This window comes from Lontra canadensis, unplaced genomic scaffold, assembly GCF_010015895.1.
Source record: "Lontra canadensis isolate GAN:19392208 unplaced genomic scaffold, GSC_riverotter_1.0 scaffold52, whole genome shotgun sequence".
In the NCBI taxonomy this organism is placed as follows: domain Eukaryota; kingdom Metazoa; phylum Chordata; class Mammalia; order Carnivora; family Mustelidae; genus Lontra; species Lontra canadensis.
In genome coordinates, this window is record NW_022631046.1 from 5,024,009 (window position 1) to 5,038,812 (window position 14,804).

General features: G+C 43.3%; 2 protein-coding genes across 3 annotated transcripts in view; both read right to left on the bottom strand.

The window, feature by feature from the left end:
- POC1B (POC1 centriolar protein B) overlaps nt 1-14,480 on the bottom strand; it is a 99,489-nt gene extending 85,009 nt beyond the window's left edge. For both annotated transcript variants that reach the window (XM_032874192.1, XM_032874194.1), the window contains exons 1-2: nt 14,343-14,480; nt 13,625-13,709 (exon numbers count right to left, since the gene is read on the bottom strand). In XM_032874192.1, coding sequence (XP_032730083.1) covers nt 13,625-13,709; nt 14,343-14,357 — 100 coding nt within the window. In that variant the 5' untranslated portion in view covers nt 14,358-14,480. The remainder of the gene's footprint in view (nt 1-13,624; nt 13,710-14,342) is intronic.
- GALNT4 (polypeptide N-acetylgalactosaminyltransferase 4) lies at nt 10,865-13,240 on the bottom strand. Its single transcript, XM_032874191.1, has one exon. It carries the CDS (start codon nt 13,072-13,074, stop codon nt 11,338-11,340), a length of 1,737 nt encoding a protein of 578 aa, XP_032730082.1. The 5' UTR covers nt 13,075-13,240; the 3' UTR covers nt 10,865-11,337.
- Nucleotides 14,481-14,804: the final 324 nt, after the last annotated feature.

Genomic DNA, 14,804 nt, shown 5'->3' on the forward strand with positions numbered 1-14,804 from the left:
AGCTTTGCCCTTTCACAAACAATGCCATGTTGTTGTACATGTGTCATTTCTGGTGTGTGCAAGTGTATCTCTGTGATTAATTCCCAAAAGAATTTTGAATGGGTCTAAGAATACATGTTTTTAAACTTACAAAAAGGTCTGCGATCACAATATAGTATCTTTCACAACTTTATACATTTGGATTATATCCCTCTTGGACTTCTTTATCCCATATTCATGAGAGTCCCAACAATTCAGGTTACCTTCATAAAGAAATTATTTTTTATTTTTTAAAGATTTTATTTATTTATTTGACAGACAGAGATCAAAAGTTGGCAGAGAGGCAGGCAGAGAGAGAGAGAGAGGAGGAAGCAGGATCCCTGCTGAGCAGAGAGCCCAATGTGGGGCTCGATCCCAGGACCCTGGGATCATGACCCGAGCCAAAGGCAAAAGCTTTAACCCACTGAGCCACCCAGGCACCCCCATATAGAAATTATTGAATCTTTCAACTATTTCAGAGATCTTTCTATATATTCTGGACCCTAATTATGTCCCACTTGTACTCCACTACCAGAAGTAAACTCAGATTTCTAATTTGAGGGCACCCTGACTTTGTACTTCCTTCTGCATTTCCAGGTTCGTGCTTGTCTTTCGGTCACAAAAGAGACTCCAGGCTGCCTTTTCCAAGGAAAAATAAACAAGGACATCTTCTAAGGAAATTGACAAGAAGTTTTCTGTAACTATTTTTAAGAAATGAAAAAATATATAGTTCCCAAGCACACATATCTATAAACTCAGATAAAAGAGAGAAGGCTGCCCAATAAAAAGAAAATATTCTAATCTTCGCTAGATCAACTTTAATACCTATCTAATACCTTCAGAATTAGTTTGGGCTCTCCAAGCACTGTGTAATAATATAAGTAAATGATGGCACTAAATGAACATTCCTCTGCCCTGAAAGAGGGACTATTTAATCATGTTTTCCTTCTAGCTGACACTAAATAATTATCTTACTAGTGTAAGATTGGTCTAAAAGGAGCTGTGGGTGCTTTAAAAATAATCTTTAGTAATGATAACCTGGAGAAACTTAGTTTAACTTATTCAAATTCCACATCTCTATGAGGATGGACAGTCATAACAGAATGCACCTTTACTGAGTTGTTACTATGGGCCAAGTACTTTTAAAGACTTCATAAGCATTATTTTATTTAATCATCATAACAAGGCAGGTAAATATTATTATTCTTCTTGTATAGATGAGGAAAGAAATAAACCTTAGCAAGGTTGGGTAATTTGTCCAAGATCATGGAGGCAGAAAGTAATGGAGTCCATTTTTAACTCATTTCAATCAGACTCCAAAGTCTGGCCAATTAACCAATAACCTGGTGCTTTGAGAAGCATGGGGCATTTATAGATTATCTCCATTAGAATTACTGGGAACCTTGTTTAAAACATGTATTTCCGAAACTTTTGGTTTCAGCTCAGGTCATGATCTCAGAGCTGTGAATCCAGCCCCACAGTGGGCTTTATGCTCCGCAGAGTTTACTTAAGGTTCCCTCCCTCCTTTTCTGGTGTATACCCTCCCTCTCTCTCAAATGAATAAATAAATAAATAAATAAATAAATAAATAAATAAATTTTTTTTAATGTCTATTTCCAGGTGCACCTGGGTGGATCAGTTGGTTAGGCATCTGCCTTCAGCTCAAGTCATGATCCCAGGGTCCTGGGATTCAGCTCTGCACTGGGTTCCCTGCTCAGCTAGGAAGCCTGCTTCTCCCTCTCCCTCTGTCTACTGCTCCTCCTGCTTATGCCCCCTCTCTCCCTCCCTCTCTCTATCTCTTTGTCAAATAAATAAATAAAATTATTTTTTAAAAAATGTGTATTTCCAGCAAATTAAGCATTGTTTGGGGTAAGGTCAAGGAATCTGAATTTTTTTTTAACCACCTTCTCGTGTAAGTCTGATGTACTTCAAAACTAGAGAAATATGGCACTCTGCTACTGCCTCTCAGTGCATACACTAGATTACTTTAGTACTTGGGAGTAATTTTTTGAACTAAAACAGTAGGAGAAACTTTAACAAAGCTACTACACAGATTGCCATCAAGAACCATAATAGAAAAAGAGTATCTGGCAAACCTTTACTATGATTTCACCAAGAGGAAAAGAACTTAGAAATTCTAAATTTCATTCTGCTCCTATTTGAAAGAAAGAAAGAAATTAACTTTTTTTTTTTTACTATGATTTATTCTACAAATAGCCCAAAGTCTAATAAATAGGAATTGAGTCGATGACAGGATAACCTTGAAGGAAAAAAAGGGGAGAAAAGTGACAACTTCAATGTTAAAATTATACAAATTTAAATAAAAACTTCTAAAGTACAACACAGATTCTACAAACCACATGACAGTACTTTTAAAACTTTCTAATGTTTAAATAAACTTGAGTGCTGCCCTCTGAAAAATTAGCCTAATGCAAAAAATGTGGCTCCAGAATCAGACTCCAAACCAGGCCCAGCCAGGCTACAGAGCTTCAGAAAAGTCACTGAACCTTCATCCAGAACAAGGAATGGAAACACTTCACGGGCTACTGTTTGTTCCCATTCCCCTCTCCTCTGATCCTTCCCAAATCCCTCTGTGAAACCCAGCCTTCAAAAAGGCTGCCAAGTATAAATGTTCTATTTCCCCCAGTCATGTTCTATTGTTCTATTTTCCCCAGTCATCACCAGAAGTTGAAGCCCTGAGCCCCTCAAGTCATCAGTCACATGTACTCACTCCCACAATGCTTGGATGTCTCCTTAGTTGACCTTTAGTGACCCTAACACCTATGCCTTCTCTGCTTTCTGAAAGTTACCACTCGCCCAGAGGAACATCCACTAGATGATCTCCCTTATACCCTCCACCTCCTCCATGAAAGTCCCTTCTTCTCAACCACTTATGCCTGACTCTGCTTGGGAACCCCAAGTTCCCTGAAACCCTTTCAAGTGATAATCATTTTCTCTTTCACATTTCACCTACCCCAGGTCACAGTTTTCCTCTCCAACTCCTGGTATTAGTTCATTCAAAAGATACTCACCCCCATGTAACACGTAAGGCGTTATGGCAAGGGCAGGGAAAGTCCTAAGTAACAAAATAGACAAAATCTCTAAACGGGGAGCTACTGACATTCAGATGAAGAGGAGGAAAACAAGTCAACAACAGGCAAACATACCATTTTACCTTTTGCTAACAGACGTGAAAGATAAGTCAGGAAGACCCAATAAGAATTGTGTGTGGGGTAGAATACTTAATTCAGATGGAGTTATCAGTAGCATTTTAAGTAGAGGCATCAAGGACAAGGAGGAGTCAGCCAAGCCGAGTAAAGAGTGAAGAGCATTTCAGACTAAGGGGATAACTAAGACTCTCCAAAGCCCTTTACTTCGGCGCTTCCTCCGCAACTTGTTCATGCCACACCCTGCATCGTCATCAGCAGAACCTGACTTCGCAGATCACGAATGGAAATCCATCATCCTCTGACAACCTGCATTCCTTACAGTATAGTCAAGTAACTTGTATCGCATGAAGAACTCCAATCCATTGACCTATATTCTCCCCAAGGCTCTCTCCATTTCTCCCTCCACTTAATAATCTTCATTTCTCTCCTTATCCAACTGATAATCCTTCTCTTACACATATATTCAACCCCTTGACCCTCCCTCCCTCCTTCAAATTTCCCCAGCCGAGTCCCAATCACTCTGCCTTTCCTGGGGCGGTATCTGTACCAGTCAAAAGGGCCAGACACACCCCAAACAGATTGGAAACACTGTAAATTCAGAACCACTAATTTCACATGGATCTTCCATACTGTCCAGCAGTGCCTCATTCTGAAAGAGTCCCCTCCCCACTCTCCTAATGACACAGAGCCTGATGTGGGGCTCAATCGCACAACCCTGAGATCATGACCTGAGCCAAAATCAAGACTGAGACACTTAACTGAGCCACCCAGGCGCCCCTGCTAATGACTATGTAATATCATCTCCTCTCAATTCAACAATTCTACCCCACCCTGGACCTTGGCTTTCATGATACCCTGCTGTCATGGTTTTTCTCCTATCTTTCTGATTATCCCTTCTTAGATTCTTTTGCCATTTCTTCTTCTGGTCTAGAGGGTGGAGATCTTTAGGGCTCAGCCTTGGCCCATCTGCCCTCATTGTTCTACGTTCTTCCCAGGTGACCTCAAATATTCCCATGACTTGGCTAAAATCAAAAACAAATGGAGACCAGCCTTGAAAATTCCCTGAGCAGACAAAACCCATTTAGTCATACAAAGATTAATTTGGCTTATTTTGTAAAACTAACTTGACCTGGGTCATTTCTTGCTTATGTCCCTGGAAATCTTAAGCAAAACTTGAACTGTTTCCCAAGGTAACTGCTGACCAACACCCTACCATTTAAGAGAATTCTAATATTACAAGCAATCAGTGTGAAGACTAAAGTCACTGCTTACTTACTATAAAAGCTGCTTCATAATGTACCTCTGAGCCTCATGCCATGTTTTGAGTTGCTCCCAGTTTGCAAAATGTCTTTATGGTATGCGCACAATAAACTTTTATTAACAACTGTTCCAGGGATTGCTTGGTTTTACCTCTGTTATTTCTGAATTTTTGACAACTTTAAATATCATCCTTATGCTAATAACTCCCACATTTTTCTCTTTCCCAGATTACTACCCTAGTTTGAAGACCATCATCATCTCCTGCTGTTATTACTAAAATCTCTCCTAACTGATTTCTCTACTAATAGTTCAGTCTCCACATAGTAGCCACAATGATTTTTTTTTTTTTTTTTTTTTTTTTTTTGTCAGAGAGAGCGAGCACAGGCAGACAGAGTGGCAGGCCAAGGCAGAGGGAGAAGCAGGCTTCCCGCTGAGCAAGGAGCCGGATGTGGGACTCGATCCCAAGATGCTGGGATCACGACCTGAGCCAAAGGCAGCCGCTTAACCAACCGAGCCACTCAGGCGTCCCCACAATGATCTTTTTGAAGTATAAATCACATCATGCCATTCATTCCCTTACTTAAAACCCCTCAACAACTTTTTATAACTCTCAGAACAAAATCCTAAAACATGGCCTCTGTCTTAGTATTCTGCGGCTGCCATAAGAAATTGCCACAAGGGGGTGCCTGGGTGGCTCAGTGGGTTAAGCCTCTGCTTTGGGCTCAGTTCATGATCTCAGGGCTCTGGTATCGAGTTCCGCATGGGGCTCTCTGCTCGGCAGGGAGCCTGCTTCTCCCCACCCCTGTCTGCCTCTCTGCCTACTTGTGGTCTCTCTCTGTCAAATAAATAGAACCTTGAAAGAAAGAGAGAAAGAAAGAAAGAAAGAAAGAAAGAAAGAAAGAAAGAAAGAAAGAAAGAAAGAAAGAAAGAAAGAAAGAAGAAATTTCCATAAACTTAGAGGCTTAATACAAAGGAAATTCTCTTGTGTAGTTCTGAAGGCCAGAAGTACAAAATCAAGGTGTTGGCAGGAATCTCTCTAAAGTTCTAAAGGGGATTCCATTCCCTGCCTCTTCCAATGTCTGAGGCCTCCAGAAGTTCTTTGGCTTGGGGCTGCGTGACTCCAATCTCCGCCTCTGGCTTCACGTGGCCTCCTCCTATTTCCTCTGTGCTTCTCTCTTAAGAATACTTGTCACTGGATTCAAGGCTCACCAAGATAATCCAGGATAATCTCTTTTGGAGATTCTTAATAACATCTGGAAAGAACTTTTTTTTCCCCAAATAAGGTTATATTTACAGGTTTCAGGAACATGTTTAAAGTGCTACCATTTAAAAAAAAATAAAATAAAGTGCTACCCATTTGACCCACTCTAGACTCCAAGATGTTAGCTGAACTGCCTCTGCCTTCCCCTGCAAACTCATCTACCAAAGCTCGCTCTCTTCCTTTGTTACCCGGCTTTACCCTTCTGGAATTCTTTTTAAGTAAAATTTTTTAAATGTTTGTGTATGTATCTATGTATGTACATATGTACATACTCTACACCCAATGCCAGGCTTTAACTCACAACCCAGAGTCCATGAGTCATACACTCTTCTGAATGAGCCAGCCAATTGCCTCTGGCCTTCTTCTATTTCCTTGATCAAGGACAAGTTCTTTCCCACTTTTGGTTTTTGCATATGCTATTCTCTCTCCAGCCTTTGCCTGGCTAACTCCTCCTTCAGGTCTTGAGTGAAATCTAACTCCCACAAAGGAGTGTCCCTTAACCCCATAAACTTATGTCACCACTGTTCTTCCTCAAAGCACTCTTCCTTTTCTTCATACCATGCCCCTCTTTTCCTGTTTCACATTGTACTGGCACATGATTTATGTGCTTCTTAGTATCTATCATTGGACTGTGAATTCTTCATACCCCCTGAGAAAGCACATGTGTTTTGTTAACCTCTATATGTATACCCAGAGCAGAAGCCAGTATCTGGCACCAGTAGCATTAACTAAATAAAGGAATACTAAATAAAGAGAGTACCTCCCATTTCCCTCTTTGAACAAGATTATATACATGCAAATGAGAGGGTTAGAAGGGTGACCAGAGAGCCAAGGACACCGCTGGCCTGCAGCACACAACTCTCTCAGGTCAGCCTGAGAAAGTGATTGAATTTGGCACAAAAGGAAATGTAGCGTCTGATTATTAGCAAGTTGTAAGGACTGTCTACTCTTCGGTTCTGCCATGGACAACTATGTAATTCAGGAACTCATTTCACATATAATCCCTACTTCCTGTTCAAGAGGATTGATTGAGGTTTCTCTGAAGTTTTAGGAAAACATTCCAATATAAATTCATTTGTACTCACAGCCTAATTCACATTTATATTAGCTTTCTTAATTCTGCTGAATTACAAAATGACTCAAGTGTTAATAAATCCTGCTGGCCTGTTTTAAAGTCTAATAGGCATAGAGGGACACAGAAATCCTTTCTGGGATACATGAAATTCTCCAGCCTCTTCTTTTCCTCTAATTTTTTTTTTTAAATAATTGAGATATAATTCAAATACCATAAATTCACCCTTTGATAGTGTATAATTCAGTGTTTTACCCAAAGCTGTACAACCATTGTCACTATGTAATTCAGAACACTCTCATCACACCCCTCCCCTGCCCACACACATGCAAAAAAACCCCAAAAAACAAAACAAAACAGAATTGCCATTAGCAATCATTCTCTACTTCTCCCTCCCCCAGCCCCTGGCAAACATTATATACTGTTTCTATGATTTTCCCAGTCTTTTCTCACTTCCATGAAACTGAAAGAGAGAGAAAATGATTTGCACAGGGTTGCCGTCACTTAGTAAGACAGCAAGATTATAACATACATATTTATAGTAACACTTTAAACTATACGTACAAAACAAAAGGTGCGTAAAAATTTGTTTAGCTCAACTATACATATCCTAAACGTGGCTATAAGACATCTGGCGTCTTGGCATAGTGAATCCCCAGTATTCACTTAGAATAGTGATTCCTAGGCAGTGTCTCAGGCTAGGAGAGGCAGGGTGTAGGGCATTAGGCAGAATCACTGAGGAAGAGAGATATGACCGGTAGACAGGAATTGTACTTAGGATGGCATGATGCAGAGAGAAGGTTAAGGAAAATGTGAGGCTATGTGGTTTATAGAATAGGCATATTTCTTTTTGGCCTAGGGTTTTGAAATTGGTATTAATGTGCCCAGGTGCTCACCTTTTTCCTTTTATAGTGCCCCCAATAGGTCCCAGAGCTCCCGGATCATTTCCTGTTTGTTTATGAGTAATTAATGCATGCATTAATAGTGCTAACACCACTTCAGAATGCTTGTTGGTTAACGACACCTTGCAAAATAATTCAGAAATTTTGACTTTTTAACATTCTATCTGTATTTTCAAACAAGCAAAATTATTATGAACTTAACTCACCTCTGTTACCATCAACAAATGTGTACATAGAAAAAATGATCCCATAGACTAAAATTATTAGAATCCATTTGCAAAAATAATTAGTCAATCATTTTATTTTATGTCTGATCAATACTGCAAAAACCATTAACAAAAGGGTAAAAAAAGGATGGAAACTGCTCATCACAAAGGAAAAAAATTCATTGTTCAAAAGAGATTAATTGAACCTCAATATTCTTTGTGCTCATTTAAAAATATAATTAAAACAGCAACTTAAAGGGACAAACAAGTCAAAACTAAATATTTTATCCATTAAAATTGAGATCCTAAAACCACTAAGACTCTACAACTTAGAAATAACCTCTTGACTTCAACCTAGAAAAGTTTGATTTGCCAACATATAATGAATATGCAGGAGCCTACCCCTGGGGAGTAAACAGATTTTCTCATACAAACAAGTTATTCTGAGTTACAGAGATCCTGCAGATGACTAGGTTATCATTTGCTTAAAAGATGACTGCTAGAAATGCCTATTTAGACAATCTACTCATAGAATTGGACACTACATGACAGTGAACATTTAAAATGGAAACCTCTGGTCTACTAAATATTTCACTGAAACTGTTAGTAGTATGTTAAATAACTTAAAAGGTCAACTCTTCATTGTCTACAGCAAAAGACAGCTTTGGTACCAATAAACTGGAATTAGAGAATCAAAATAAATTTTGTTTATAATTTTACAGTATGTTTTTGCAATTAAATTGGAAATGCCTATAGATGAAAATATGAAAGTCTCATTCTTCTGTTACCTACACTATCAGGAGGAATGAAGAACCAGACACTTTCAAGTTATTGATATAAATAAAGCACTACCCTAAAATTCCTTTCCAAAAAGATTAATGGGTCACAGCCTACAATTTAGGCAATAGGTAAACAATTAAGTACTTTGCTTTTCAATGCCCCCTTCGCCTTTTGATAGGAGCAGCAAGACACTGGAACAAAAGTAATTCCAGTAAGTACTTCCAGAATACATCAATTTTAGTCTTTCCATTTGATAGGGAGCTAACAAGAACAAAAAAATAAGTAAAAAGAAAAAGGGTAATTTAAATTAAAAAGTAGACTGGGCAAGAGGAGAGGGTGGGTTTAGAACAACTGCTGTCAAACAACCATTTTTGCAAAATTAGGAGTATTCTTATAACTCCTTCTTAAATTACACCCATGCCCATATACAGTGCATATGAAATTTGGACACTTCTTTGATAAACTTTAAGGTTGCCAAATAACTTAATGAAAGTTATTAACACACTTACATTTTAAGAAGCAAAGGAGAAATAAGCTGTTCGAGATACATAATACTTTTAATTTTTGAAATGGTTGCCCTAAAAGCTTTTCTTAAATTCACATTCTGCAAAGTTCCTTCTCTCTAGTCATCATGTACACAACGAAAACAACTTTACTTATGAGTACTGTCATCTAATTTTCTATGGAGTATGCATTTTCCATAAATCTAGACTAAAGTGAACTAACAGAATTCTAAATTCAGCCTGTGATTTCTGGATATAGCACTAGAATAAAACTAGTAAACATATTTTTTTCTTCAAAAAAATATGCTTACTTCTCAGATAATTTGTTTTAGTAAATATTTGTCTTCTTAGCCCAAAAGATTACTTTTAGAGTTTGAAGAGTAAAGATAAAAACAAAATTGGTTCAACGATTACCAAAATAAAATGAATACAAACACTGACCACAACAACTTCCCACTCAATCCAAACCAAACCACTTCAGTTGAGCTCAGATCACTGAATTATTTTTTAGGGATTTATTTATTTATTTGAGAGAAAGAGAGACAAAGGGAGAGTGGAACAAGGGGCAAAGGGAGAGAGAATCTCAAGCAGACACCCCACTTAGTGCAAAGACTGACATGGGGCTCGAATCCCATGAGCCCCGAGATCACGATCTGAGCTGAAATCAGGAGTCAGGCACTTAACTGACTAAGCCACCCAGGCGACCCTCACCTCACTTAATTTTAAAACCGTCCCTCATTTTCAGCTTCATAACTGGACTGAATGTTGTTCAATCACATTATCTGTGTTAAAAGTGAAGAGATAAAAAGTGTTATAAAGACTGTAAGAGTGACTGTAATGTGTCATCACAACATTCCAGAGCTGGAAGGGATCTTTGAGATCAAATCCAGCACCCACATTTACGGATGAGAAAACTGAGGCCCAAACAGTTGGTCAAAGGACAGGACGAAAATCACATTCCATGGCTGAGCCATTCATTCACTCATTCACTCATTCACTCATTCATTCATTCATCCATCCATCCATCCACCCACCCACTACTGAAAGCTGCCTAAGTGCCAGGCTTGGTGCTAGGTGCTGAAAACAGGCTGCCAGGCAGTATACACCAGTGCCCAGACAGTCTTTTTCTTTGTTTTAAGATAAATCCTTAAATGTTCTAATTAGGAAGAACTCCTAGAAGAATCCCACAGCCTTTCTAGCATGAGACCCACCTTCAGTTTCACACATTTCAGTAAATGCAGTTGGGTTTAACTTCAGAGAGCCAACAACTGTGTTTACTTTAAATGATTAAGCATTAACAAAGGGAAGCACAGTATTGTGAATGAGTCCCTCTCCAGTACATTCATAACTTAAGGAAGTGCAAACAGAAAATATCCCACACACGAAAAAGAGTTCACAGAGAGGACAGCTTACAAAATCAGAGCAGTATGAGGTATCAATACAAATCAGTGAAGTCTAATAGCTCCAGTTCACCAAGCGTGGAATGTAAGTATCTCCCCATTTCATTCAGATGTGGGTATACTTTTCTGAGATGTCTCTATGTTAAAAAGACCTGCAAACTCACTTTCAAACTAATGCCCTCTTCTAATGAAACATTCATCTATGCCAGACCTTCTTCCTTAAGATCAACTTTCTTTGATTTCTAGTTGATTCAAGGAAAATTAAAATTAAAAAAAAAAAACCCACAACACCTAAAATTTAATGTATTGGCTAAAAGAAATTCAAAACCCATATACAATCAAAATAGCAATAGCTCCAACCACATATTTATGAGTTTTGTTTTTAAAAGGATGGCCATTGAACTTATCCATCAACATAACTCATCACTCATTCTGCTTGGACTTTTACATTCTGTACTATTAAGTCTGGCACTTAAACGTTTTATGTATCTCAATTCACAGTCAACTTCTTTAAGGAGAAGAAACCACATTGACAAAGCCCTTAAACAAGACAACCCATCAGTAAGGCACTTTGAGAGATTAAACAGCAGCTCTCTATGCATCCACTTTCAGTATTCTGTACCAAACGAAACACAGCTTTCACAGAGCTCTCGCAGATGAACAGTGGGTGATTTCTGATGAAATACAGCCTTTACTGAGGTTCTTCACCAGCTCTTTGACTTTCCTGAAGCTCTAAGCTCAGGAAGAGAGTGCCATTGTGCTCTTCTATTTCTCAAACTTCCAGATTTGATTTTTATCTAGAGCATCACAAGTTCTCATTTGAACATCAGGTCGACCCTCAGGTGTCCGAAAAGCACTAAGACACAGCCCCGAGTGTGGATGAAAAATGGTTCCGTCTTCCTTAAAATGCCAAATAATGTTTGCGGGGATAGGGAACCCATCTTTTGGACAATTTTGCATTCCTACATATTTTTTTTGCTCAGGAACCTCTGCACATAACTCTGTCACAGAGTTAAACCTTATTTCTTTGTTCGAAGTATATTCAAAGAATTGATTGCCTCCTTGACCATGGCATCCAAACAGGGAAAGGTTAGCACCTGTGGGGTTGTTGTCAGGAGAATTATAATCTAAACATTCAGAAGAGATACCCATACTGCGGATAGCTCCATGCCAACCTGGCCTATCCTCTGGGACGTGTAAATTAGAAAACACGTTTTTCAAATACCAGTCAAAACTCTGGCACTGCAGCCGTTCACGTAGTAATTTTCTTTCAGAAATATCACCATAAGCTTCTTTCCTTGCTGGAGGGTTTCGATTGTAGAAATGCTCTTTGTACTCGTCCATCCACACTTCTGCTGCCCGAGCGGTATTCTGTAGGAAATTGGGCCGAGCATAGGGCGCCCGCTTGGGGAATACATGCCCCACGTGGGAACACGGGTGGATCTCCAGTTTACCTCCACACTGCCAGACCCTAAAAGACAGCTCAAGGTTTTCACCTCCCCACACTTCCATTCCAGTGTCATATGTTCCAAGGTACTGAAAATATTTCTTGCTGACAGCAAACAGTCCTCCAGCCATGGTGGGCGATCTGATTGGGTCAATTCTCGATTTCCGTCTGTCCCTTTCGTGCCTGGGGACAGAATGCCACTGGAAGGTTAAGCGCCAGTCAAATCCACCAATCATGGGCTCTCCAGTCTGCATATAGAATTCAAAAGTATTCCAATCAATGGTATCTATAACAGGACAAACAATTGCCGTCTCATCGTTACTAATTCTTTCCAGAAGTGGTTCTAACCAACCAGAATTACACTCACAGTGACAGTCCAGGAAAGTGAGGACATCCCCAGTGGCAAAAGTGGCCCCAATCAGGCGGGCTCTAACCAGCCCCTCCCGTTTATTTGTTCTAATCAGGCGGACTCTATCAAGATTGCTGATGTAAGTTTCGAGCTGTGTCTTCAAATAAACTCTGTCACTCAAGTCATCCACTAAGATGATCTCCTTCAAAAGGACTGCAGGAGAAGTTTCTAAAACACTGTGGATGGTGCGGAGCAAAGTCGACCAGGCTTCATTATAGAAAGCAATGATAACAGAGGTGGTGGGAAGTCTCCTATAATTAAACTTCTTGGATTTACACTCATACATTCTCTTGTCCTCTATGTGGCGATGAAGGGAAATCCTGTCACTGAGATAAATATTAATGGCATATCTCTCAATAAGTTCTTCTTGCTGCTTCAATTCACCCTCGCTGAGCTGGAGTCTGCTGGCTTTGCCCCACTCCCCCAGCGCATGGGAGTCTGCAGGCGGCTTCTTGTAGAGCGGTCGAGACAAATCCTCTGCCTTTTCCCAGGGTTCTGAAAGCTGTTTTGGCCTCTGCTCCCTAGCAAGGTCGGCTGCTGGGGAGGCATGGAAAGTGGAGACCGAGAGTTCCACCAGGATATAGGCCACTGTTAAAAGCGCCAGCAACAGGCAGCTTTTGCCTGCCCAGGTCCACCTCACGGCCATCCGGATCCTCACGGCCAGGGCGCCGACGCGGCCACCAGAGTCACCACGCAGGAGAAGGGCTGGGGACCCGCAGATGGAGTCCCAGGCTCAGGTAGGGGCGAACTCCGAAGCGGGTCCCTCCTCTGACGCAGACGCTCGGCTCCCTTCCAGCCACGGGGGGCTTCCCGGGGTGACCTGAGACCTCAGTCCTTGGCCTCCGGCACAGCCCCCGCTCCTCTGTCCCCGCTTCCTCCCGCTCTTCTCACAACTTTTCACAAACTCTCTCGCCAGCACCCCACCCTCCCTGGGCCGGGGACAAACCCCTCCCCTTCCCACTCGCTCCTCCTGGTGGTTAGTTCGCGAAAGTCGCCGGCCAGGCCCAGGCCCGGCGGGCGGCTCTCGGGGCCGGGCTGGGGGCGGGACCGACGCGACCCAGGTGCGCGCGTCTCCGGCCGCCGTCGACCTCCGCCCGGGTCGCCGGCGGTGCTCCCGCGGCCCAGGGTGGACGGGCGACACGGTTTCCGACCAGTGGGGCATGTCCCTCCTCACAAAAAGAGAGAAAAACACTTACCGAGTTGTTTGCCGCTGGGACTGAAGTCCACGGAGGTGATCGCAGCTTTGTGGCCCTTAAAGTATCGCTCCAGAACGGGGTCCTCCTGGGAAGGAAAGTTGTCAAGTTTTGCCTGCAGGTGCCGACCTCGGACGCGGGGTTCCGGGATCAGGGCGGTCCGCTCCCCCGGAGCCCAGCCCCGGGGCGGCCACACCGGCGGGAGCCTGCGGACACACGCTCGGACCGCCGCCGAGGGACGCCAGGCGCCGGCCTGCCGCGCAGAAACCTGCCAAACCCGCCGCGGGCGCTTCCCAGCGTCGGCCGCGCCCGCGGGGCCCCCCGCCCCGGGCTGCTCATCCGAATGCGCGTCCCCGGGCCCCGGCCGCGGGCTCCGAGTCGCGGCTGCGAGGCGGGGCCCCGGCTTCGCTACTTGTTAAAGCTGCCAGGTGATTCTGACGCAGGCGCTCCGCGGAGACCCTCGGAGGATTCTAGGGGCCATGGGGCTGCCCCGGCTCAGTCCGGGACTCGGGGACGCGGGGAGGAGCGCCCGGGGTCTGGCCAGAACTCGGCCCCAGTAGCAGAGAGTGGGATGTGGACGCCCCGGGGCGAGGGGCGAGGGGCTCTCAGGACGGGGCTGCGGACGCCGCCTCCATCTCCCGCCAGGTGCGAGCGCTGCCCGGACCTGGCGCCGCAGCCCCCGGCACCAGCTCCGGGGAGGCGCCCCCCAGCCCCTCCTTACCAGGGCGGAGGCCATGGGAGGCGCGGTCGGCGCCGGGCTCCAGCCCGCGGGGGGAGCCGGGGAAGGGAGGGGATGGGGTAGGAGGGGGGACCGTGCGGCGCCCGGAACTGTCTGCCCAGAGCGGCGGCGCCTCCCGGTCACTACAACAACGGCGGCCCAGTCAAACCCCGCGCTCCAGGCGTGGCCAGTCGAACCCCGAGGTGTCGCCGGCGCAGCCAGAAGCAGGGCCGCCGCGGGCTGGCAAGCGGGGCGCTCCGGGGTCAGGTGTGACCACCCACGAGACCCAAAGTTTAACTAACGCACGCTCTCTCCTCTGCTTGAAACTGTGAAGTACAGCAGTCACCGGGATGGAAATGAGACCGAGGGGAGGAAGCATGACGAGTCTGTGATCGATGCAATCGGAGTTCTGCTGCACGTTAAAGAGACAGCGCCCACGAATTTGAAGAGGGTCCGCAACTGCTT

Excerpts from the sequence above, each read along its gene's own strand:
- GALNT4 (XM_032874191.1), bottom strand. The coding sequence starts at position 13,074 with ATGGCCGTGAGGTGGACCTGGGCAGGCAAAAGCTGCCTGTTGCTGGCG.